We start from the raw sequence: 27,263 nt of genomic DNA, 5'->3' as shown, positions 1-27,263 counted from the left end.
TTAGATTTTTTTTTTTTAATATCCTGACTTGAAACACTTTGCTCTGCATCAATCCATCACTGGCTGTCAGTATTTTTAAGAGCACTAATGCAAAATATTTTACCAGACAGCAGGATCTTAAGTGGGAATTAAAACACAACAGAAGTGTGGGACATCTGTGCTGCTGGTGTCTCTCTCACTGGTGAAAATTCTTTGCTTTAGTTTTACACTTTGCTCAATAAACTGTAATTTAGTTACAGTATAAGCAAGGTTAAATGCTGCTGTCTGTAGGCCAAGAGAGAAGTAACAGAGCCTTCAAATGAGAGAGGTTTTTTCACATTTATCTGCTGTCTCTTGGCCAGGCACCAAGCTTTCATATTCATAGCAGCATAAAAAACAACTAAAACAACAACAAGAACTCCTGCTGAGACTATTAAAGTGTCATTTTCAGCAGCAGGACTCCATAAATCACAGAGACATCCTCCCCTCAGGTTCTGCCCCTGCAGTCACTGCAGCTGCTTTGCTCACACAGGTGACTGGATCAGCTTTGTTATGGATCAGCTTTGTTATTCCTGTCCCATGCCCTGCCCTGCTTTTAGCTCAAGAAACATCTTCCATGAGGATTTCCTGGGCCAAAATGCAGCTCTCACCCAGCTTTCCTCCTTGCATGCCCTGCCTTGGGCTGTGCATGATGAGCTGCAGGTCCAGCTCCAGCCTGGGCTCACACCCCTACAATCCAAAAGTCTCAGCTCATGGAAAAACAGAGGCTCAGCAAGACCATCCAGGCCCAGGGAATAAACTCAGGTGCCTGAGCAGGTAAAACACATCCCTTGTTTGACCTCATCAGGAAAAACAAAGTTAAAGCAGATTCCCAGCTTCAGATCTGGAGTGCAGGGAGACATCAGGTCATGGATCAGCCACACAAAGAGAAAGAGGAAATATCAAAATACACCAGCACATATCTTTTGGGAGGGATTGTGTTAAAAGAGAAAATTATCAAAGCCTTTGGGATGAAAATAATTCAAGGTTAGGAGGAGCCCCTCCACTTCCAGCTGCAAAGATGCTGTTCCACATCCCACTGGAGGGATTTGGCATCAAAGAGTCTGGGCTGGAAAACAGGATGGAAGGAGGAACTGCTCTTGACAGCATCTGCTGGTTCTCATTTAACAACAGTAAACTGTAATTCTGGTGTTAAAAGGCAGGATGTTTCAACTTCACATTTCACAGGCTTTATTCACTGCATTATAAAGTAAATTTAATCTAAACCCCTCTATTTAAACAACATTCTTGGGGTAAAAAAAAATTAAATAAATGACACCCTTAAATTCCCATTGCTATTGCAAAATATTTCTGCTGAAATGTGGGGGGAAAAGTGAGGAAGAAAGATCTCTGTAATGCCACAGACAGCACAGACCAAATTCTTTTCAATTACACACAAAAAAATCCTCCTCTCCTGAAAGGTTTAATAGCAAAGCTGCAAAGAGTAGCTGTGTATTAAGGAGTCTTTATTAAATATCCAGAATATGTTATGTGGTATTTATTCCTTTCCTAGAGTGCATTATCATCAGCTCTTGCACAACAATATATAATTTATATCAATAGCAAAGTTCTCATTGATATCTTTGAAAGCAGCTTATACCCTGATTTACTAAAAGCACTCATCTGCAAAGACTGTTTTGTTATTTATTAGAATTAATTAAATCCTTCTGTATTATGTTAAAGCACACATCTTGTGAGTCCTTGAAGGCCTGGCTGAAAAGAAAAATAAAGTTTTACAGGCTCTTTTTCAGCAGAGATAAATAAAGTCCATCAGTCAACAACCTGGTCTGTTAAAACATGATCACAAAAGGAAAACTAGTTTCAAAATATTTCATTTTCAAATAGTAAAATGTTCTTCTTGATTTGGTAACATTTTAATCTGCTTTCTTGTATTACACATTCCAAAGAGGGAGAACAAAAAAAAAATTGCTGTGGCATGACAATTCAAATTTGTTCAGTGAACCAGGAATATTGCTGTCCAATTCTTAGTGTTTAGGAGATGAGCCTGTACTGCAAATGAGAAAATCAGAGCCTGTACTGCTGCTAAATATGTGAAAAACAAGGAAAATGCAGAATAATAGCAATTCATAAGTTTGCTTCAAGATGTTTTAATATTAATTTTACCCCCAAAAAATCCATAATGTTATTTTAAGATGACTTTTATCAAAAAAAACCCTTTGTGGGATTGAACTTCCAATCCCCTCCCGACATTTCTTGCTGAGTAATTTGGGGCCCATTTGGGAAAGGCAGAGATCTCCAAGGCAGGGAGTTTGTAACAACAAGCAGGGAGGGATGGAACACAAAATGAGACAAACAGGGTGGATTAGAGGGACCCATGAAGGTCAGAGGAAAAGTGAAATCCAAATGCAGCAGAACGACCTAACTGAGCATGAAAACTGGACATTATCAGCATCCTGCTGATAACTGCCCTCTGGAGCTAAAATAAAAAGTGTTATTTCATATTTGTCTTACAGTGCAGCTCAGCCAAGATCAGGAAGCAATTTTGCTACTTTTGAGTCCTCAGAGTTGGAGTTACTTTACATCAATAATGTTTTTCTTCCACCACCTTCCAAGGCCACTTCTGGTGCCCTTGAAGGATTAGAACTGGCATCAGTCTGGGATTTTTTCATGTAATAAGTGTATTTTAACTGCAGCAAAAGCTGCTAAAGCCTCCCAAGACCATCCACAGAGTGTAATAAAAAGAGGTTTTGCTGCTGTGACTCACTGGAGCCCTGCACAGAGCACAAAGGCAGAGCCCTGCCCGTTGCTGCAGCACCCAGGGGTGCAGCCTTTGTGCTGGGATTAGCTCCCACATGCCAGCCCTGCAATCACAGAGCTCCAGAGCCTCCCCCAGCAGCCACAAAAGTCAGGCTCAGCTGCTCTGCCCAATTATTCCCCAGCCTGGACAAGAGCAAACACTGGGATTCACAGGCTGGACTCAATGCTGAACTGCAAAATCTGCTCAGCTTCTCTTTCTGGCTCCATTGCTGCCATTTGGAAGATTTTTGGGTGATTATTTTTTTAAAATCTATTTTCTCCAGGCTCACTGGGGTTGTTAAACCACCCAGAGTGGGACAAGCAGACCACAAAGGCAGCTGGACACCGAGCCTGGACTTTCAAACCCAAGAGCTGTGAAATACTAATCCTGGAGGGAGGAAAAATGGATTTGCTCAGGTTTAGGGGGCCAAAATGATCAATCAGCACACAAAGGACTCCTTCCATCACTAATGTGCTTTTGCTGGGAATAATATATGTAAGAAAAATGGAGTTTTTAACCTCTTCTCCAGAGAACCACTGCTTTCCAGAATTACTCGACGGCAGCGACGGGGATGAAGAGGAAATTCTTGTCTGTGGAGAAGATTTAGAGCTTAATCCTTTTGATGGCTTGCCTTACTCCTCCCGTTATTACAGACTGATGAAAGAGAGACAAGAGCTTCCAATATGGCAAGAAAAACATACTTTCATGGAAACTTTGCTTCATAATCAAATTGTGATTGTGTCAGGAGATGCTAAGACTGGCAAGAGCTCCCAGGTCAGTACAACAGACTTGGTTGGGGTATTTTTAATGTATTTTTAAAACATTTAATGAGGTATGAATTTCAGAGCCACTGTAACTATTGTAATTCAAGTATTAAGGCCAGAAAGGGAAAGTGAAATACAGAAGGTGAATAAAGATTAATGCAGTCAAGTACAGATTTAAAATATATTAAACATTTTAAGAACTTTCTTAAAGCACTCAAAAAAAAATTGAAGTTACTTTGTGTTTTGGTTCTGGTTAATGCTGTATCAGGAAAGAAATACAGGGGATTTGTCATAAGATAAAGTGACAAAACATTCCCAGGGAATGAAGGATTGAAATCAGCAGGGCTGATTCTCAGGGAGAATTAATGGTCTTTCCCCCCCTTCAGCCAGGAGCAAATGTTTTCTCCAGCAGCACAAAATTACTTTACAAAACTCATGTTAAAAGAAACCACTGAAGCCACAATCTCAGCTGAGTCTAAGCCCACAAGTATCAGTCAGGACTATGAAATTCTGCTTTACCAATATATAAAAACCCAGGTCTGCTGTCACAGCGAGCAGAAGAGAATTTTCAAGTAAGTGCTATCAGCCAAAATATTGTTGTTTATGACTGGGATCGGGAGAAAAATTTCTGGCAGGTAGAGCTGCAGGATAATTACTGTTACAGGGCACCTCATATATCCAACAGACTTCAATGCTGGACATTTCTAGAGATCACATTTTAAACCAGACACATCACACCTCTCCCTGCAAATTCCTATGTTCCCATAAAAATGATTCACACCTGAATAATTTTTGAAGGGCCAGGTTTTTACCCCTTGTTATTGCCTGTAATTTACACACAAAAAACTTGTGTAATAGTAAACAAATTGCTAAGAAATGTTAGCTTTTAAATTGTCTGTTAACAAGGCAAATTTTATTGAACCTTCAATAAGATGTAGCACATTGCTGGTTGGTTTTTAAACATTTCTAGAAATGCATATAAGTATACAGAAATAAATTAGATGTGGCTGGTGCACCTAGGTTTAGATGTTGCTTAAATGAAGGATTTGAAACCTAATACATCCATTAAAATAATATTTTAATGCAATTTTAATTTCTCATAACAACAACATATGGATATTTTCCAGTGTTGATGTTAGTAAATATATAAATTAAGGAGCTGCTGTGTAAGTTCCTGGAGCAGTTCAGTTTCAGTTATGTGTTTGCAGAGTAATTCATCTGAAATTACAGATATTGGCTGTGGCATTTGTCAGTTTGAAATCCAGGGATATGTATTCCATGGATATGATCCAGCAGGGGCAGGTTTGCTGCTGAGCCAGCCCTGAACACAACTGCACCAACCTCACTGTGATGCCTCTGGTTTGGCTTTTCTATTTTTCACATTCTGGTGCTGCTTTAGTGTGTGGGTCTGAGCTTCATATAGGGGATGGTGAGCTCTGTGCACAGAGTGGGGAGATAAAACAATTCCTGCTCCAGCTGGGCACCAAGGACAAATGACTCAAATCTCAGCCCAAGATTGGGCTTGTTTTTCTCTCTCCAAACCCCGTGGGCTGGAGAGAGAAAAACAAGCAGGGTGGGAGTGCCTGGGCTAAAGCTGGGCTGGGACAATGAACTGCAAGGTGCAAATGGAGCAGAGCTGATCCCAGGGAGAGACCCTGCTGTCCATTCTGTGGCCATTTTGGGTTGTGCTGCCCAAGGTGGATCCATGGAGAAGATCCTTTTAATAAATCCCTGCTTTATTCTTCAGCTCTATCCAGCCTCTGTTCTAGGTCAGCCTTCACAAGGCATCAGCTGGATCCATCAGCATGTGCTAGCAGTGACCCTGCTGTCACCTCCTCCCCAGAGGTCTCTTCTGCAGCAAATTCCAACCAACCTGAGTCCGGCTGAGCAATTCCCAGACAAACCTTCTAATCCATGTCGAGAATTCAGGAGATTCCAAGAGCTGACATGGGTAATTCCCATGCATGGTGCAGGCCCTGGCAAGCAGTGAGCACTCAACTTGGTTTCACTGTCCCACACTGCTGAGAGCATTCCAGTTGTTCATGAATTCTACTCCTGGAATGAGCTCCTAACAGGAATTAACCTATGGGAAATTACACTAATAAAAAATTACAGTAATTTCCATTATAATCTAATCAAATGCAAATCCCACCGTTTGTACACCTCACCCTCTTTAAAATAAACATGTGTTTAGTCCAGAAAATACTTATTAGTCTTGGGATAATTGGATAAATCCATTATCCCAATATAAAGGATTGGAAAATGCTATCATTGGCTTTGCAGTATATTCATTTAATTTCCTTTATTAGGCTCTTTCACAGAATTCACAGAATTCCCAGTGACTGAGTTGGAAGAGACCTTCAAGATCAACGAGTCCAACCCAGCCCCAACACCTCAACTCAACCCTGGCACCCAGTGCCACATCCAGGCTTTGTTAAACACACCCAGGGATGGGGACTCCACCACCTCCCCGGGCAGCCATTCCAGAACTTTATCCCCCTTTCTGTGAAAAACTTTTCCCTGCTATCCAACCTGTATTTCCCTTGGTGCAGCTGGAGGCTGTGTGCTCTGGTTGTGTCAGTGCTGCTGGAGACAGAGCCCAGCCCCAGCTGAGCACAGGCACCTTTCAGGAGCTGTGAGAGGGATGGGGGCACCCCTGAGTCTCCTTTTCTCCAGGCTGAGCACCCCCAGCTCCCTCAGCCGTTCCTCTTTACAAAAAAATGGCGGGGAAAAAAATTAAATCAATGAAGCACTTTTGATAATACTGATTCTCTCAGCTCATGGTTTGACCTGCTCATGGTTTCCAAGAGAGCTGAGCCTGCTGATCCCGCCCAGCCCTCACCCTGGTGCTGCGCTGTCCCCGCAGGTCCCTCAGCGCTGCACCCAGCACTGCCTGGCCCTGCGGGCCCGCGGGGGTTCCAGAAGAGCCCGCCCAGCCCTCACCCCGGTGCCGTGCTGTCCCCGCAGGTCCCTCAGTGGTGTGCCGAGCACTGCCCAGCCCTGAGGGCCCGCGGGGGTTCTAAAAGAGCCCGCCCAGCCCTCACCCTGGTGCTGCGCTGTCCCCGCAGGTCCCTCAGCGCTGCACCGAGCACTGCCCGGCCCTGAGGGCCCGCGGGGGTTCCAAAAAAGCCCGCCCAGCCCTCACCCTGGTGCCGTGCTGTCCCCGCAGGTCCCTCAGTGGTGTGCCGAGCACTGCCTGGCCCTGCGGGCCCGCGGGGCCGTGGTGTGCACGCAGGTGCTGGCCCAGGCCGCCGTGGCGCTGGCCCTGCGTGTGGCCGACCAGATGGAGCTCGGCGTGGGCCATGAGGTGGGGTACTGCGTGCCCTTCGAGAGCTGCTGCGCGCCCGACACCATCCTCAGGTGGGTGCCTGTGGAAAACGCCAGTTTCTAAAATTTTAAAAGTTTAATAGTAATTAAATGGTTATAGAAATAGTAATACAAGTAGAGTAATAATGATTTGGACAATTTGAATTAGGGCAATATGAGACAATAGAAACAAAGAGTTACGGATGTCTGGGTACCTTTTTCTGGGCAGCACAAGCCCGAAAAAGGACCCACGTTAACAGAGGATTAGCCCTTAAAAACAACAGCCTGTTGCATATTCATACACCTCATACGTGATGCATAAATTCCATTCAACCACAGGATTGTGTCTGGTCAGTGTCAACTTCTTCCTCATAATCCTGACGGGGTCATCCTGCCCGAGCAAGGCAGGAAGAAGTTCGTTTCTCCTGATAACGGAGCAATAAATTCTCTTTCTCTGAAAGATTCAGGTGTCCTGTGGCTGCTATCTCAGTGAGAGCCCTTTCTTTAGGAAAAAAAGTATCATACATAGCACAGTTTCTGTTTTAACATTTTGTTTTAACCTAAAACTATATTTAACACACTGCTTAAGAGAATTAATACAGCATAACTTTCTAACACAACACGTATAATATTAATTTTAATATTGATGAAGAGCCTGTCATACAATACACATTTTTCACAGTGCCTCTGGAGGCCTTCGGGACAAGGTGTGGCTGGGGAAGCTGGCAGTGCTGCAGATCTTGTAAATAAAAATCAAAGCTGCTTTGCAAAGTTGTAGCGTATTTTAAAATCACGGTTCACTGAGGTAGGAGGGACCCCACAAGGATCATCCAGTGCAGCTCCTGGCCCTTCACAGACACCCCAACAGTCCCACCCTGGGCATCCCTGGGAATGCTGTTCAAACTCCTGGAGCTCTGGCAGCCTCGGGGCCGTGCCCATCCCCAGCACACTCTGAGGAAGAACCTTTCCCTAAATCCAGGCTGAACCCCTCCAGCCATTCATTCCCTCAGTCCTGGCCACCACCGAGTTCAGATCAGAGCCTGCCCAACTCCTCCCCTCACATGGAAGTTTCAGACTGCAATGAATTATCTTTTCTGCAGAGATTCTGTGATTAATCAGTAAGCACTAAAAGGTTTCAAGGAGGCATTCTGGGGTAAACCGTAGCAGAGATTTAAGTGGGCAAGGTTACTGTCCATGCAAAACTTCATTAAGCACCTCAGTGACCTCTTTTTCTTTTCCTCTACTTTTTTTTTTTTTTTCCTATTTTCCAGTACAGGAATGTTCATTACCAGAAGAGAATAGGGGATAATTTTTCCCAAAGTAAAGTTAAAATTCAAAAGCAATCAAAAAACTTGGCTAGAAGAGGGTATATCCAGCAAGAAGAGGAAAATAGCAATCAGGGGGATTTTGGGAGATAAATGCACTTAATGTAGCAAGTACAGGTGACAGCAGGAACACAGGGATTCAGCTTTTGAGCCACCCAGAAAGTTATGAGTTATTTTCTCTAGTTCCTTAATATGGGAGGCACAAAGTATCACATCTAGACCACAAGTTTTTTTCTCAGCCACTGGTTTCCAGTGGAGAAGAGGATACTCACCATTTCTGAAAATCAATTTCCACCTCTCTTCCTCTTGCCTGTCCTTTCTCTGTCTGTGGAGATCTCCTTAAACCTCATCCTGCAGCAGAACTTCCTGCAGCTGCTCCTGTTCAGAGGGAGATGAATCCCTTCCTCTCACACATCAAAACCTGCCTCAAGAATTCTGAGTCCTGCTGAGCAACACAACAAAAATAATATCCTTTAAAAAACCTGTCAGCAGCAGGGATAGAAGTGAGGAGGACCTTATGGTATAAATTAATTGCTCGTCTTGGTTCTGGCTCTGCCTCAAGTGCACCTTCTTTTCCTCATCCAAAAGGATTTGTTCCTAGCTCAGGAATTGTTTATGGCATGTGATGGAAGATGAACAGATGATTTCAGGGCAGGAGGATTTCTGCTTTTGCCTGGAGCATCCTTTCCACCACTGTGTCTCTGAGTGTCATTGAATCACATCAGGTTTGTAGCTGCTAAAAGAAGGATTTAAACATGTAACTGGGACTAAAAATACTCCCTGTTCTTATCAAACCTTTCCTGTTGGAACAGAAAGAACCAAGCTGCCCCCAGGACACTGAATTAATTTCCCACAATAATAGGCCAGGACACCTGGTGGAGTGCTGTGTGTGTGTGTTGCAGGTACTGCACAGATGAGATGCTGCAGAGGGAAATGATGTCCACGCCCCTCCTGAGCTGCTACAGCGTCATCGTCTTGGACGACGTGCACCAAAGGACTGTGGCCACAGATGCCCTGCTTGGCCTCCTGAAAGGGGTCTTGGCAGCCAGAGCAGAGCTGAGGCTGGTGCTCCTGACTGCCCCCCACATGTGCAGCACCCTGCAGGGGTTCTGTGGCACTGTCCCTGTGCTCCATGTGCGGGGCAGGCACCGCGCCCAGGCCGTGTTCTCCTGCAGCGCCCACAGGGACCCCTTCCTGCCTGCCCTCAGGCTGCTCCTGGAGATCCACCACGCCAGGGAGAAGGGGGACATTGTCATCTTCCTGGCATCTGAGCAAGTGAGTTGGGAACCTAATGCCTTTTGTTTTAGCTTTCTTGTTTTCCAGATTCTGTACTGCATTAGGATATAACTCTGTACTTCAAATAAAGTGTCAGCAAGTTCTCCTCACAGCTCAGTCACACAGAACAATCCTTTTCCAGGCCCAAAAAGTGCTAACAGCAAACTGGGGAGAGTGATCTGGGAGAATGAGACTTCATAACCTGGAGCTGTAATTGGACAATGAACCCCAATATGGAAATGGACCAAAACTTACAAAAGTGTGAGAACTCATGACACACCGTCCATCTTGGGTTCATCTACATTAGAAATAGAGTCAATATTGTCTCACATATTTAAGCAAAAATATTGCACAAAGAATCTTTGACTAAACTCCTGGCTGTCCATTCCAGTCAGATATTCTGAAAGCAACAACATTTCAACATTACCCCAATATGGAAATCAACCAAAACTTGACATGCCATCCATCTTGGGTGGAGCTTTGGCCAGGTTCTTGTACTGCCCAGGGTGTATCCTGTGGAGGCCTTTTAATAAATACCTGCTGTATTCCTTTAACTCTGTCTGGCCTCTGTCCTAGGTAGCCTGTCTAGGAATCAAACCTGTTCTCTTTCTGATTTTAATCAAGAAATGTGGTTTTTTTATCTGACCTGTAAATACCTTGCTGTCAATAGCTAAGACAGCAGTTGTGCCACCAGGTTTTATAATTTCAGGGTTTTCCTTCAAAGAAGCCATGGCAAACATAACACTGTGTTTTATACACATAAAATATCTATATAACACATAAATACTGTGGAGAGAATATATATATTTTCTGTAGGTTTAAAGAAAGGCCACCATCCTTTTGTGTGGTGCAAAAAGCTGCAAAAGCAGCACACGGGCACAGGCCACAAGGGCAGGGATTTAATAACCTGTCCTGGCATTGGGCATCCCACAGTTTGTGTTATCCCTGTTGGGTGGGAATGGACACATGGACACAGGTCCAGCCTTCATCAATGCCCTACAGCACAGGGGAGTTTTTACCTTCAGCCTCCCAAGGAGATTTTTCCATTTGGATTCTTCTTCCCAACCATTTGTGTGCACAGCAGCAGGAGGAAAATGTCACTCCAGAGGTGTGGCAGAAAATCCAGGAATCTGCACAGGCTTGGTCATTCTAAATAGTGACACCTTTGAGTCTCTGTAGACAGCAGTGGTTCCCTAAATTCACTACACCAGGTCCTTTATAGCTGTCAAAGTAATCTGACAACCAAATAAATATTTCAGTATTTGTGATTATTATTATTATTATTATTTTCCTGATAATGATCCCAAATCTTCCACTGTGTGTCATTAAATGTGCTTTAGAACAACAAACTCCCCAGGAAATAATGACTTTTCACAGGAAAGATAATTTACCACAAACTACCCAGGTAGTGTTTGTTGCTTTCCACTGTTAAAAGGGGGATGGATATGAAACACTTTAAATAATGTCAATAATCAGTTTTAAGCCTCATAGACACCGATTTTACAAATGATAAAGTAATGAATTCTCTGTGTTAGTCCCACATTTACATCCCATATTTACAATAGATAATGTTAGAGAAAAAACACACACTCTTTCCATATCAAAAGGTTGGGAAAAAAGTTTTGTTTCTGCTTAAAAGGGTTTTTTGACAGGTAAATTCCCCACAAAACTAGAATAGGAATTTCTTTCTTGCCAAGAAGAGATCACTCATTTTTCTCTCTTACAATGAACAGAACCCTCATTATGAACCAGAACATCCCATAAATTCTTGTTTAACTGTGATTTAAAGTTTCATAGTGGTAATGGTTCACTGTTCCCAAGCACTCAACTGTCTTTTAAACTAAACAAAAATATGAATTAACCAAGAACATCAGGATTTATGAGCTGCCCTGCTGCCAGCCTTGCTATTAGATGTCACTCCTGTATCTTTATAACAGTTTTTATGGAGCACTTTCAACCTATAACTGCTGGAAATGTGGTGTCACTCTCAAAGAGAAACTCAGTCTGGCTCTTCAATTTTGCAAAATCTTTGCTAATAAAAATGCTTTTAAAAAAATTCCCTTTCAGGCTGAGGAAGGCCATGAATTATTTTGGTATGCCTTTCAAAAAATCGTGCAGAACATAAATGGTTTCGTATTAACTCCCCCCAAACAACAAAACACTAAAACAACAACAAAAAGATTTTACAATTCATATCCAACCTCTGGATCTGTGAACTCTTTTTAAAGGTGATGTTCCATCAACACAAGTTAGGGACATTTTATTGACTTTATTAAATCTTTATAGGGTTCATTAATCATTGGGGGGGGGAAATTCAAACCTTTACAATAATTACATCTTCTCAAATATAATAATTAAGGGAAAGTAGGGAGGTTTCTGCATATTTTGACCATTTTATGTGATGCATTTGGACTAAGACTAGAACAATTTTGTAAGGAAAAAATGTATTTCTCTTGATTACAGGAAATTGAAAAAGCTTATCAGATGATTAGACAGGAACAACCCAATTTAAACCCTGACCTTGGAGAGCTCATCCCCATCCCTTTGTACCCCACAAAACAAGACCTGACTCCCAAACTCATTCAAAACAAGCAGAAATGCTGCAAAAAATACAGGAGGAAAGTGCTACTCACCACCAGCTCTGGAGAACCTCTGATCTGGACTAAAAATGTGACTTTTGTCATCGATGTTGGTGTGGAGACAAGAAAGGTCAGTGAAGGGAACCAGAAGCACTTTGTCCAAAACCAACTCTGCAAAAGGGCTTTTCAGGGCAGGGGAGAGGGAACTGTGCAGCTCAGATGAATGCAGAGAGTCTCTAGAGGATCATGTGGTTTTCTCTTCTTTCACAGCACAGGTTCTATGATATTTTTAACAGGCAAATTAATAGAATTTCAGTCATTTTCATGGGTATCTCATGTGAAAAACAAGCAAGAAATCACAGTTACTTCCCAGATTCAATCAGAAATTGGATTTTTGAAGTTTCTAAAGCCAGATGAATGCTTCCAGTTGAAACTGCCACTCCTTTGGGCACCAAACCCATGACAGATTGTTGGCAAAATCAATCTCACCTGAGTTCTGGCCTATCAGTCATGAATCTCTCTTCAGTATTTTATAAATAAAACAAAATACAATCACTTCTTAGGCACCTGTTGGCAGATCTCCTGGTTTAGGAGATTATTCTCATCCCTTATTTAATGATTTAATAATTGCCCACACAAGGAATCTCTGTTTTTTTCAAGCTACTTGTGCTCCTCCTGGACATGTGCTCCCATCCAAATGCTGCAATTTATCTAATTGCATTAGAAACAATTCAATAAATTAACTAAATAAATTGATTTATCTAATTAATACTTAACCTTTTCCAGTTCATTCTAAGTTTGGCCTCATTTGTTTTGTTTTCCACCCTGGGAAGGATTAGTGCAGCTGCAAAAAAAAAAAAAAAGTCAAATCTTATTTGTTTTATTTCTACAAAAGTGGGATGAGTAACTGTGTAGGAGCATGAACAGGAGAGCTGCACTACTACAGGTTTTGTAATTGTCCTGGTTAAAATAAAAATTCCAGTAACAGGCAAAAGAAACAATGTAATCCATTTCCTCTCTGTAGTACAAGGTGGAATAACCAAAATTGGAGTTAAGTGTTCCTAACTTTTGGAGCAGGGATTATTAATCCTGATTGGCCTTACAAGTATTTCAGGGAAAAACTTGTGAACTACCTGTACCTTTCATTTTCATTGCAAAAAATCTGCCATTTTAAAAGGTTTTTAACTGGGAATTATGAGCTAACTCAGTCTCAAGGCAAGTTTAAAAAGTTACAGTTTTTTGTGCCAGGAAGAAGAGGCCAAAAGCAGTTTTCAATTAGACCATGCTTATTTCTTAAACTTATTCCTACAGCTGCAGTTTTCTTGGATGGCAGAAATGAATTTCACTGCCATGGTAACCTGAAACCCAAAGTACAATTCAACAAATTACAAATTTTGTGAATTTAAAATGCAAATCAGTGGGAACAAACCAGATCCAACAGTCCTGATGTCTATCAAATCACCTCTATCAGGGGTACAATTTTTACCTTTCATTCCATTCTTTTGTTCAGTCCTGTGATTTTCCTCCCTCACCAATTCAAATTCCCATTCAGCCAAAGTCAGCTGAGCACAGAGGGAGCAGGAAAAGTTCAGTGCAGAGCAAAATCCCACCTGAGCCTTGCAGCTGGGGTAAATCAGCAATTCACCTGCAGGAAAGGAAATTTGTGCCCTGCACTGAAGGTTTTTTTTTTTTTTTTTTAATTTTTATCTTTTTTTTATCTGCTTAAAGCAGATAGAGTTGACTCAGGAGGCAGGAGTAGAGAGCTGCCTTATCCTGGCAGTTTTATGTCTTGCTGGACACCACAGGCTTGTGGCCAGAGTAGGGAGTGAATCAACTCCTCAGCTTACTCCAAATAAAGCATAATTAGGATAGCCATAAAACATGGCATCATATATCTCTAATGCAGCCCTCATCTCCTGTAATTTCAATGTTAAGACAAAAATCTGGAGTTAGGGAGCAAAATGCTGTCAGAAAAGGTTGGGATTCTGTCACTGCAAGAAATAAATAACATTTTCTGATGTTTTTCTTGATGATACCATTTTCTGCTTCAGTAAGGTACATTTCTTCAGGGGAAAAAAAAAAGACATTTATCTCAGAGCACACTTAGAGTGACTGCAAAACATCTGTCAGTTTGTCAGGGTGTTGAGTGCTCTCCTTCCCAAGCTGCTGAAACAAAGAGAAATGAAAACTGTTACTACCCTTTCTGTAAAATGACCTAGAGAGAAATTCAGTACAGACCATTCATATTTTTGCAGCCCTTGTGTACTTGTCTGATGCTTGGTGTCTCTTTCATTTAAAGGTGTACAATCCTAGAATCAGAGCAGACTCTGTTCTAACCCAGCCTATCAGCCAAAGTCAAGCAGAGGTGCATAAACAAATTCTGGGCATGTCTCCATCAGGTAGAAATATTAGCTCAAAATTTAAATCCATTAGCTCAAATTAATTAATACAATCAACATGGCAGCGTGAGGAGGAAGCATTTTAAAAAAGGTAATTTTCCTGAATTCTCTTCCAGGGAAAATCTTCTGCTTGTACCCTGAAGAATTTACACACAGGGAAATGAAGGCAGAAATTCCAGCTAAAGTTCAGGAATCCAATCTCACCAGCTTGGTCCTGTTCCTGAAGAGGATGGACATTGCAGGCTTTGCACACTGTGACTTCATCAGCAGCCCAGGTAAGAGGATGCACCAATTTCTCATATTTTTATCTTATTTTAGAAGTTCTTTCCATGTTAATTTTGCCCTGTCACTCACAGCATTTCTTTTTATTTAAGGACTTGCAATAATATCACCCTGCTTTTCCCACTTACCTGCTACAGCAGTTCTCAGCTCAATAGCTCTTAGAAAAAATACCATAAAGTATCAGAATGGAATTGGAATGCTAAAAAAAAAAAAAAAAATCAATATTCCAAGTATCTTCTCATCTAGGTTACATATTATTTTCCTGTAACCCACAAAGAAAATTTGTGCCCTGTTGTACAAGGTATTGTACAGATATCCAACAAAATATATTCCTTTAATCAGAAGTTTACAACCCAAACAAACCACTGTTGTTACCTGGGGGATGTGTGGGGAGGAAATGAGCTTCCTCCTTATCCTCCAGCATCTCCCACCTCAAATTTACAATGGGCTGTTCCTTAAGGACAATATTCCTTATCAAATAAACCCAAATACACTTGCAATGCTAGCCAGGGAAAACACTGAATTCTGAGGTAAGAGAGTGAAGGAAGTTGCCTTTTTTCCCCCCTGACTTCATAATTTAGGTTTTTTTCTATAGAAGGATATTTTCTTCTGTTCTGGTTTATCACAAACCCCAAGTGCCACTCCAGGTTCTGCTGTTGTTTGAAACCCATTAAAGTGAGGGAAATAGCCCTGATTTCATTGTTTTGGGGATTGCTGGCTTCATTCTTGAAAATTTTCCAGTACAAACAGGAAAATTTCTTGTATTATCCTGCCTTTCCTTGTGCACTCACACAAAATTAGAAGGATCTCTTCTCTTCTATGAGTTGTTCACTGTAATTAATCAGTAATAAAGTGTTAATTCTCACTGTTGGATGTTGCAATAGATGGTTAAGCGAAATTTTTAAGAAAAATTTATTCTACTTTTCCCTTGTGTGTTGTTTAGCAGAAACATGCCTAAAAGAATTAGGGAAAAAAACATGGCCAGTCTGATGGTAATTAATTCAAAAGCAATGAGAATTGGAGTATTTTGGGCTTGTGTCATCTCATGTCCTGAACCAACAAAATCTGCATGGAAAATGCTTATGGAATAGTTTGCTCCCACTCGAAATTAAAACATATTTTACTATTAAAAAATATACTAAAACATTTTAATGTTTTTCTGGATATGAAGAAAGTCAGTCTTGAACTGTAGAAGGAATGAGTAGAATTATATGAGGGAAAGCATTTGGCATTTTTGGATTTAAAGGCACAATGGGGACAACATTCAGAGAGCATGAAATACTAGAGGCACATAAGGGTTTCACAGATGCAGAAATTCTAAGTTTTGGCTGCATTTTTGGATAATGCAGCTGAAAAAAGCATTGTCCTGATGTGTAAAAAATTGTGAAGGTATTTGATGAGTGAAAGAATTGGCTTTACTTGGATGAACATCACGTATGACAAAGCTTTTTATGACCAGATCAAGAGTGTCAAGTGCAGGTATTGAACAGTTTTGAACAAAGGGAAAATCCCACAAACACTGCAGGGGTGCTCTGAAAGGAGAGGAGAAAGTCTGCACAATTTCCTTGGCTGCTTCCTGCCTTACACAATTAAACATTTGAGAAAAGCTTTGATGATCCAGCACAGCTCTTCCTTTAAGCAGGACACATCACACATTGGCTTTCTTTCCACTTTGGAGCAGACAGTAAACTTTTTTCCAGCCAGCACTTGGATAGACCCCTACAGAACCCTCCAGGGATGAGTGCAAACTCCCCCAGTCAGAACAGAGAGTTTGAAGCACCTGCTGTGAAATTCTCTGAAAGAAACTGGAGCACCCAAGGGATAAATTTGTCAGGGGAGTCAGTTCTTGTGTTAGACCAACTCACAGAACTCAAAACACATCAGGCTTTCAAGCACACAAACCCAAGAATGGTTTGGGCTTCAAGGGACCTTAAAGATCACCCAGTTCCATCCCTGCCATGGGTTTGGCTGTTCCATGGCTCATCACCTCCTTGGAGCTGAGTTCCCTTGGGGGTAAAAGGAGTAAAAACATTGCAGCATCCCCTGTGTGCCACAGGCTTCCCTCTGCACTGTTTCTGTCCAACAGACATTCTCACCTTGTCTTTGCAGCTGAAACACAGGGAGGCTTTAGGGGTTTTAGGTGAATTTCTCCTAAACAAAGTCAAGTTTTCACTGAGATGACAGAGTAAGACATGGGCATGAACTGGTGAACAAACAAATCAGAAGGACACCGGAATTCATAGCAAGAAGTACTTCTCAGTCTGTTTCCTGCACATGGAGAACGTGCAGCAGATAAGAGACAAAAAATACATCAGTAAAACATTTTATTTCTGCTCAGCAACAATGTGCACAAGGGATTTTTCTTTTTTCCTGCTGCTCTTTGAGGAGAAATAAAAGCCTGGATTAGGTCTGACTCATTACTGCATTATGGAAGCAACAAACATGTCAGGCTTACAGCTGCTGCATTTAATTCATGCCATAATCGAGAGCAGCAAATGCAGCAGAGCTCGTTCCCCTTTCTGGAATTCATGAACCAGAGGAAAATGAACCTGGCACTGCAGCTCCAAAGTGCATCAGAGGGATTCCTGTGCCCCTAGAACAGGGGTGTGTTTACATTGTGATCAGTAGGTCAGGATCTCTGTGCCCCTAGAACAGGGATGTGTTTACATTCTGATCAGTAGATCAGGATCCCTGTGGCCCTAGAACAGGGGTCTGTTTACATTCTGATCAGTAGATCAGGATCCCTGTGGCCCTAGAACAGGGGTGTGTTTACATTCTGATCAGTAGGTCAGGATCTCTGTGCCCCTAGAACAGGGGTGTGTTTACATTCTGATCAGTAGATCAGGATCCCTGTGGCCCTAGAACAGGGGTGTGTTTACATTCTGATCAGTAGATCAGGATCCCTGTGGCCCTAGAACAGGGGTGTGTTTACATTCTGATCAGTAGATCAGGATCCCTGTGCCCCTAGAACAGGGGTGTGTTTACATTGTGATCAGTAGATCAGGATCCCTGTGCCCCTAGAACAGGGGTGTGTTTACATTCTGATCAGTAGGTCAGGATCTCTGTGCCCCTAGAACAGGGGTGTGTTTACATTCTGATCAGTAGATCAGGATCTCTGTGCCCCTAGAACAGGGGTGTGTTTACATTGTGATCAGTAGATCAGGATCCCTGTGCCCCTAGAACAGAGGTGTGTTTACATTGTGATCAGTAGGTCAGGATCTCTGTGCCCCTAGAACAGAGGTGTGTTTACATTCTGATCAGTAGGTCAGGATCCCTGTGCCCCTAGAACAGGGGTGTGTTTACATTCTGATCAGTAGATCAGGATCCCTGTGCCCCTAGAACAGGGGTGTGTTTACATTGTGATCAGTAAATCAGGATCCCTGTGCCCCTAGAACAGGGGTGTGTTTACATTGTGATCAGTAGGTCTGATAGATCTTTGCTGGGGTTTACAAGGGGACGATAGATGTCCAGTCCCATAGATTGCAGCAATGTTGAGTACTTTTGTAAATCACTGGAAAATCCTTTTTTAAACTAAGTGAATCATTAGAAAGATGAAGCCATGTAAAATTTCTCTGGGGGATCAAGGGGAAAGCATTTGCAGATTCTGCATCCATTCAGAATTTCCCTAAACAACATTCAGATTAACATGACATTTGAGGGCTATGCTTTCACAACCCCCTGGAGAATATATTTCTAGAAAATCCAGAATAACAAGAGTTGCATAAATTTACATCATTTCAAATTGTTTCAGAAAAATTAATTGTTGGCATATTTTCATTGGAGACCATCAAAGACAGAAGCTCAATACACCATGTTAATTGTGCTCAGCAGAGATCACTTCAGGGCAGATTTATTATCTTAAATTTACTTGTTAATTCTTTGTTGTATTAAATTCTGGATTTCATCAATTCAGTGATGTGTGCAGACATTATTCAGTATATTCTGTCAGGACAGGGCAGGTCAGGCCCAGTCCTGGCTGGCAGAAAAGCACAGCAGGGACCATCACCAGCCAGACTGGAGGAGTGATGAAGCAGCGTGAGGGGGAATGGAAATACTGCAAAGTATGAGCTTGGGGAGGTAATTTTTACTGATCAACTGTCATTTCAAAATAATAGTTATAACTGGTGGCTTCAGAGCAAAACAGACATATAAAAAATCCTGACTCAGAAGGTACAGGGGGGGAAAGAGAATCAGGACAGAGAAACTTGTGCTTGCAGAAGAAAAATCTTTGCCTAATTTGAGGAAAACTTGGCATAGAGTCCTCCATGTTCTGAGTTTGCTGTCCAAGGAGCAGTGTTAGAGAGCAGGAGCAGCAAACACCACTCCCCAGGACTGCTCTCCCTGCAGCAATTACTTTGGCAGTTCTTTCTGCTCTTCAGCCCAACAGAACCTGCAAAACCTGTGGTGTGCCAGGCAGAGCATCAGCTCCTTAAACACAACATCCCTTCACCTGACATCCATGGCAGCTCTGACTTTTTAAGTTATTCCTCTGGAAGGAAAAGATCTATCAAAAAAAAAGGTATTTTACATCCTCAGCATTTGCTGGTAGGAGACCAGAACACAGGAGCTGTGGATCTCCAGAGAAGCACAAGAGAGCTGTTAAATGGACTATTAAAAATCACAACATTTAAGTTTCATTCCTATCTCTAATATCCACTTATTACAGAACTTTGACCAAATCCCTAAATCACTTGCTTCCTAATGCAACAAGAATAATACTTAGGAATTTATTGGCTCACACCTTGAGCCATCTGGGATGTGGTGCTCAGGACTGCAGGTGTAGCTGCTTTGGAGACAGATCTTACTCTGCTCACATCAAAGTTACAGAAATGTGAAACCAAGAATATCATTTTAAGTAGCTTGAAACTCTCAGATAAACTATTCCAGTGCTAACCACAACATTAAGTTATATATTTGCTTTCCTAAGCCTAAGAAGGATCAAAAGCAGGATCTGTATTTACATAAAACTGGTCAGATTTCCTGAAATGAGTCCAGAGCAACCCAGTCTTGAGCAGCCAAAGAACACAGAGCAGGGAAAGAAAATACCAGATTAGGAAATACCTTTTAAAATTCCAGGGATGTGACAGCTTCTTGTTGAAAGCAGGGACACATCTTGAGAGGTTTTTTGAGCTTTGCTGCTGTGAAAGCAGCAGTGGAGTCACAAATCCTCATGGTTCACACCTCAAGGCAGCAGTGGCTGGTGCTGGAAAGAAGCCCTAAAAAGCCCGACCCTGGTTTTTTATTTTTGCTTTTTTACTGTTCCTTCACCTGGTCTAATCCACCTTTACTGTCTTGTCCTTTCCAGAGCAATAAAACTCCAGGAATCTTTTTTTCTTTTTATTTTTTTTTTCCAGAACACTCATAGCAAGACAGGGAAGTAACTTGTGCTTATAAATCTCAAGACAACTAACTCTAGGGCATAAAAATGCAAATTGCTGATGCCATCAGGGGGTTGAAATTGGCAGCCATATAACCATGTATTTTGTGAGCTCTAGCACAGACTACTTTGTTGAATTCTGGGAAATAGCTTTCCATGATCTCCTCGTCATTACTACACATTTGAGTGACCCTTTTACTATCCCTGATTTTCAATCAGTGAATTTTATTTCCTGTCACTGACTCATATTCATCATTAGCTGCTACTTCTTATTTCTTTAAAACTCCTAAGTATTTTCTTCTCAGATACTTCAATTTTTGCAAGGGCTCATCATTTATCCCACGAAACCCCACATTTTTTATAATAAATGTCCTCTCTGGATAGAACTGTACAGGCAGAGGGAAGAACTCTGAAACTGAAATGAAGCAGCTCCACAGTTTCAAAAGCAATTTGCAGGTTCCTGAGAGAATTTGTCTGAAAACTGGGTGTTTTCAACTTAACCAAAGTCACATTAGCAGATTGAGATACTGGAGAAGTTCTAGAAAAGCTCATGTAAGGGGAATAAACTATTAATAAACTATTTTTCCCCTTCAGACATAACAGAATGAGGTTAAAAGCAACAGGTGCTTGTTTGCTCCCCATTTCACTTTTTCCTTGACTGTAAGTGGTTAATTCCAGAGAGTGGCAATAAACAGTTCACTGCCAATGAAGTCAAAACCTGATCTCAAGATTTTCTTGCAGAATGTGTGGGGAAACTGTGGCAAAATGTGACCTAGCAGCTAATTACAGCCTTTAATCTTGGTGATGCCATACACATTCCCACTCTTAATGAATGCAAGAAATTGTTTCTAGTCATCTGCTAATGAAGATCCAAGTGCAAATGCACCCCCTGCCTGTGTGGGCAGCTGTGCTTGTGGTCTGGATATTTTATTTAGGGATTTTTCCCCATTAATGTGCAGACTGACAGCAGCTGACAAATGGCCAGTGCACTTCCCAGGGCTGGGGGTGAGGCCAAGTCCTGCTGCAGTGGAATTTCTGCCACCAGCTTCAAATTTAACTTGTTATCCATAAAACTGAGAAAATATCAACCAGATCCTTAAGCTGGAGTAAGGAGAAAGTTGCTGCAGTGGTTGGAGAGCAGTTGTGAATGTAAATGAACTGCTACCCATGAAAGATATTGACCATTCAATATAACCTGGAATAGAAATCTGTCTTGGAGAGGAGCTGGGAGGAAAGAACCTTAAAGAACCTTCACACTTCAGGAGTTCCCAAATTTCCACCTTGTCTTTCATGCTCTGGCAACAATTCTTTGGAGTGTAGGCCTGACAACTTCAACTTGAGGTTCCTTCTCTCAACCACAAAGCTCCTCTGGGCTTGTTTGACCTCCTTTTATCACCATCAGATTTCCTACAGACCTGCTCAATTCCTAATTTTAAGTGTTGATTTGCTTAATCCTGTCCTCTCAGGACATTTTCTTATATTCCCTCATTATTTTTGCTGTCTCACTGTTCTCACTTCTACCTGTGGAGGTTGTAAGGAAGTTATAACCCACACTGAGGGAAAACTGAACATTGAATTTTGTGAGTGAGAAAGCAGACAATTGCTAGGGAGGCATTTTCTTTTACTACATTCCCATTTTTCTTCTGGTATTATGAGAATCTGTGTAAAAGAAGTATAATAATTAAAAAGGCAACCAAGAGAACTCCAGATACCTGCATGAATAACAGTTGTAACTTCTGCAAATATCAGAAGTATCTCCTGGTTAAAAAAGATCCTTCCTAGACCTGGTCTGTATCTCAGCACCCCTCAAATGTGACCACCGCTCTTAAAAAAGAATAAACATAAAAAACCTACCTGAAAACTGCCAATAATGGAGGCAGTTTTGACAGAGTCTAGGTGTATTGAGGATTATGTCTGGGCTTTTGACAAAAATTGTTCTGACATTAAAAGTATCAAAAAAGTGATTTACAACTTATTTTCTTCCTCCAGAATTTTCTCAGCCTTCCATTCATCCATTATTTTTTGTTCTTAATCACTGTCAAATAAAAGAAGTATCATTTTCCTACAGCTGAGATTTTATAATGAGAGTTCAGTCATTCATTCCTGTGTACCACTCTCAAGAACTGGAATTCTCTTCCCTTTTCCTTAGCTCCTGAAAGCCTGATGCAAGCTTTGGAAGATCTGGATTATCTGGCAGCGCTGGATAATGATGGAAACCTCTCTGAATTTGGGATTATAATGTCAGAATTCCCCCTGGATCCTCAGCTGTCCAAGTCACTGCTGGCTTCATGTGAATTTGAGTGTGTGGATGAGATGCTCACCATTGCAGCCATGGTCACAGGTACTCCTGGATCAGCCCTCACTGCAGGCCTTGGGCCACCTGCCCAATCCAGACTCCTTCCAAATCTAGCCACAAAAGCAAATTCTTGTTATTCTCATCCTGCTTACTTCACGTAAGTGAATATATTTGCCTGTTCAGGTCTTAACTGTAAGGATACAAGGAAAGCTAAGTAAAGGATTCCCACAGAGAATTCCACTTGCAGGCTTCAGCTGCCCATTGGCTTTCTCCCTTTTGTCAGAAACATCCCTTCAAAATGAAACTTTCTTATTTTAATCTGCGTTTGTGACAGATCAGTGCAGCAAAATAAAGGAAGTTCTAATTATAAAACACTGAACTGTTTACGTAGAAAGAATTACTTTGTGATCTTGTCTCTCTACTTCAAATATTTATAAAACTGACATAACCTTGGAGTCTTGGGCAGCAAACACATGAACCACAGGATATCAAGCTGCATGAGTAGTTCTCCTTGTAGGACAATTTTTTATGCCCAAACTGGGTTGATTTTTAACTTGTGATGTTTTTTCTAAAGTACATATAACAAATGTAAATGTTTGAGCATAGGCACAATTCAATTTTAGAAAAGCTCAAAAGACACAGAAGTAAAATGCACTGGAAAGCAGAAATTTCAACATAGAGAGGCAAATTAAAGCATTAAATCAAAAGATGTCTTTTTATAATAATGAAACCATTTTTTGGATTCTGGCTGAATTAGGTTGTGACATTAGGAAGCTTTTTTGGCATCAGTCAGGGAGAAAGCTGCTGGTTTGTGTTTGCAATACATATTAACTAAACAATATCATTGTTGCCTCTAGAAATGAAGGGATGGGACTGTTTTCAGGCTAGGAATGATTTGTTGCTCAGAAAAACATCAGTCTCAGAGGCCCTGAGATTTCAGAGGAGCAGGCATTCAGCCATAGCTCAAGAGCAGTCACAAGTTCTTTGTTACAAGGCAGTCTAGAACTTTCTAACCCAATGGACAGCTGCCACAGGGTTTGTTTTGCTTTTCTGACCTATCACCTTTACTCACTGAGGATACTTTTGTCCAATGGGTTTCTGTCTCACAGGCACAGATCTGCTTCTGTTATAATTCTAAACTCTCAGTTTATTCCATACAGCCCCACCCTACATTAGAAACCCTTCACCATCTATCAGTGCAGTTTCTCACTTCAGGCATATTCTTACAACTATAGAAATATGAGTTTATGATTTTTCTGCCTAATATCTGTGTATTGGATTTCTGCATCAATCCAAGCTTCTCCCAAGGCTGCAGATCAAACCCTTCAGTGTCTGTGGGAGTTCCTGTTTTTCTGATTCCCACAAAACAAGACTGGAAGGACACCTACAAAATAAACCCTCAGTGAACGTAGCAGATTCAGTTCTTCAGCACTGACCCAGTACTGGGGGTTAAATGCAACTGAGGAAGGAAAAACCCAGAAATACCAGTGGGGATTTGTGTGTGCTCCTCTGTTTTCACCACTGGCTTGGTTTTCCCTCAGCTCCCAGCTGCTTCCTGCACGCCCTTCCTGGCACAGAGGAGATCGCTCGGAGCCGCTGGCGCCGCTTCTCCCACCCTGCAGGAGATCACTTCACCCTCATCAGCATCTTCAACGCCTTCAGGGCAGCCACTGCCCACCCCACACACCCAGGCAAGTGTGCCCGAGCCAACATCAAGCCCACTGGGACCAGTTTGGAAAAAAAAACAAACCCAAAAATCTGGTGATTCTTTCTAGAATTGCTGATATGCAGGGAGAAACCTATGGGAGTAGCTATTGCTGATGATATTAATTTACTAATTAATTAAAAACGTCCTAGGACAGCATCTCTTACCCAACAGGGGTCCATAACCACTATTCCAAGTGTCCTTTGAAGTGGCACTGTGCAAAACCAGAATGATGGTTCCTGCTGTAGAAGCACAAAATCCAAGTTTAGGATGAATAAAAGCTGTTGAGGAGGGCCTCAGTTTCCCCAACAGCCCAACACACAGCTAAAAAACTTGTGAACTGAATAGGATAGCTGTGAACTGAAAGGAAAATTTAAGGGAAAAATGGAAAGTAGTAAAGTCCACATTTGCAAGAATACAAATAAAAGCCAGGAGACTGCAGAGCAGCAGAAACTTTCCACTGCATTTCCCCCTGCTCAAGCATCCTGCTCCAGTTCTTTAGCCCAAGTCCAGTGCTCAGACAGCAGAGGGATAAATTTGCACCCACTGAGTAAAAACTTGAGACAGGGAAGCAGGATTGTCTCCTGTTCAGTCATGTGGAATGCTGAAGGGAGCTCCAGGAGAAGCAGCATCAGCACCAGCACTACAGGTGATTTCAACTCCATGTCCTGGCCTAAATCCACAAGGCCTGAAAAATAGAATTGCTACTCATTCTCTGGGAAGCTTTACTCATAACAGAGCAAAGAAGGGATTAGATTCAGGAAGAAATAGCTGCAATTCTGTAAAACTGAGGATATCAAGTATTGCCCACTTACTTTGTAAGCTGAGCCTAAGCTGTGTATATGGCTCATTACCAGAACTTTGGACATCATCTGCATAATGCTCTTGCACTTATTCCACAGAGCAGCACCTCTGCATCAGTGGGATTCTGCTTTAAGCCAAAACATTGCTTTTTCCCCCCACAGACTTCAGCAGGGAGCAGTGGTGCTGTGAGTATTTCCTGAGCTGCTCTGCTCTGAGCATGGCAGAGATGATCAGAGCCGAGCTGGTGGAGATCATGAAGCGCATTGAACTTCCCATCTCAGAACCAGACTTTGGATCAGAAGCAAATCTACTAAGCATCAAGAAAGCTCTTTTATCTGGTTACTTCATGCATGTAAGGAAAAACACTGTGGTTTCATCTTCCTGCACTGTTAAATTATGTAGAATGCTTTCAGAAAGCTTAAGTTCATTAGTGAAATCTCTTGATTACCATAAAAGCCATTTTTTTTCCCCCGTGTATCAAACACTTCTCATTTCAGCCTTTTCTCTGGGGTTCATCTCTTACTGCACGGAGTTCACACTCTCCATAGCAAGAAAAAAACTGCCAATATGCCTTTCACTCAAAGAACTCTTACACCTCAAAAAAACCTCTTGAAATTGCAGTATTCTCTCAGGAATTAGCTCCTTTTTGAAGGTGAAAATTGCCTGGAAATAGAGAAATTACTTGGATATATTTAGGTGTGCATAACAGACAGCTTGCCTCATCTCAGGAAGGCACTCTAACTGTAATTGTAAATGTAAACCAGATTGATTTATTCCCACTTGAGTCCCCAGGCCTTCCTTCACATCCCTGTGCAGAGACTCCATACAAAAATTACCTCTCCCAACAGCACATTTCATAGCCTGACACATTGTATTTAAAAGTCTATCAAAAGTGTGTGTCCTAAAGAATCCATGTTTGTATGTTTTCACACAGACCTGCCAAGCCAAACTCAGATAGTTTTGTACTGATTTGTTGCAGCTTCCTTCCGAATACACAGAACATTTTCTCTAAGTCTCATTTCATGGTATCCACTCCCAAGCTTTCCCACACAAATTTGTGAAGAGGTTCCAGTTGAAAGTACCTGAAGGGAAGTGTAATTTCTGGTTTAAATCTAAAAGGCACTGATCAATGAAATCATGGATAACTCTCCACATTGTTTTTTAGATTGCTCGTGATGTGGATGGCTCAGGGAACTATTTAATGTTAACACACAAACAAGTGGCCCAGCTCCACCCCTTCTCATCCTACTACAACACCAGGAGGATTCCAGAGTGGGTTTTATTCCATGAGTTCAGCATCTCAGAGGGCAATTCCATCAGAGTTGTCTCTGAGATCTCCCCCCATCTGTAAGTGAACTGTGATGCAACTGCTCCTTCACTCCTCAAGCCACAAAACCATCCCTTTGGGAGGATAAAAAAAGTAAGAAGGGAAGATCTGTGATCTCAGGCCCTCACTTTTCTCAGAAGTTGCCCCTGTAGCTGTAATCAATTGAAAAAGACCACATTATGAGCTGCAAAAGTTTCTTACAAGGTGAAATATACAGAAAAAAATTCAAAGAGAGCTAACAGAGCAGTGTACTCACATATGAATCCAGCTGGAAAGGTCTTTGCTCCCTGAAAACCTATTTTCCAGTAAATCCTTTTCTTAAAATATGTTCTGTACCCAGCCAGCTGAATCATGGCCTGCTTATGGATTCAGGGAGAGACCAGAGTGCTCCTTCTGCAAAAATCTCTTTACACAAAGAATTTACATTTCACTCTCCCATCTTTTCTATTCCCCATGTTTATAGGAGAGCTTTTTTCATAATGTTGAACAACTCTGCTCTAAAGCAGGGAAATTCCTGTTTAATGCAACCTGCAGCACTGGGAGCTGCATTGCAGCTCAAGTGCAGGCTGAGGATTTTCAGTGCTATTAAAAGCACAAATTCCTACTAGATCTTGCAGAGAATCTTGGATTCTTGCAGAGTTTTGGGTTGAAATATCAACTTTGTAGCTTTTTTTATATTTGCCTGGAAATAATTATTCAAGTATTTCAAAATCAATTAAAAATGAATAATGTTTTGTGTGATTTCCTCCCCAGATTTGCAGAGCTGGTACCTCAGTATTACTTCAGCAATCTTCCTCCAAGTGAAAGCAAGGATATTCTGCAGGAAGTGATCAATCACTTGGCACCTGTTTCAGCCACAGAGGAGGAACAGAAAACTGCCAGTGACAGCAAAGAAAATGAGGAATTTCCCCAAGCTCCCACTGAGCAGAGATGTGTTATTCAGTGAATGTAGACGGAGCCATCACATACTGGACAACAATAAATAAAAGCAATATATTCAAAATATATCCCCACCTTAACCTATGTAATTATTTCAAACTTTTGACAT

At 41.7% G+C, this 27,263-nt stretch overlaps 1 protein-coding gene across 1 annotated transcript; it reads left to right on the top strand.

Annotated features, from left to right (window-relative positions):
- The first annotated feature begins 3,130 nt into the window (after window positions 1–3,130).
- DHX32 (DEAH-box helicase 32 (putative)) lies at window positions 3,131–27,201 on the top strand. The gene is made up of 11 exons (XM_059852200.1): window positions 3,131–3,550; window positions 6,710–6,900; window positions 9,074–9,446; window positions 11,910–12,155; window positions 14,325–14,424; window positions 14,541–14,699; window positions 22,233–22,424; window positions 23,921–24,070; window positions 25,050–25,240; window positions 26,054–26,235; window positions 26,969–27,201. The coding sequence occupies exons 1-11, from the start codon at window positions 3,281–3,283 to the stop codon at window positions 27,159–27,161; spliced, it is 2,247 nt and encodes a 748-aa protein (XP_059708183.1). The 5' UTR covers window positions 3,131–3,280; the 3' UTR covers window positions 27,162–27,201.
- The last annotated feature ends 62 nt before the right edge of the window (window positions 27,202–27,263 follow it).

Source organism: Haemorhous mexicanus, chromosome 7 (genome assembly GCF_027477595.1).
Source record: "Haemorhous mexicanus isolate bHaeMex1 chromosome 7, bHaeMex1.pri, whole genome shotgun sequence".
NCBI classification, from domain to species: domain Eukaryota; kingdom Metazoa; phylum Chordata; class Aves; order Passeriformes; family Fringillidae; genus Haemorhous; species Haemorhous mexicanus.
This window is presented reverse-complemented; position numbering and strand designations above follow the sequence as displayed.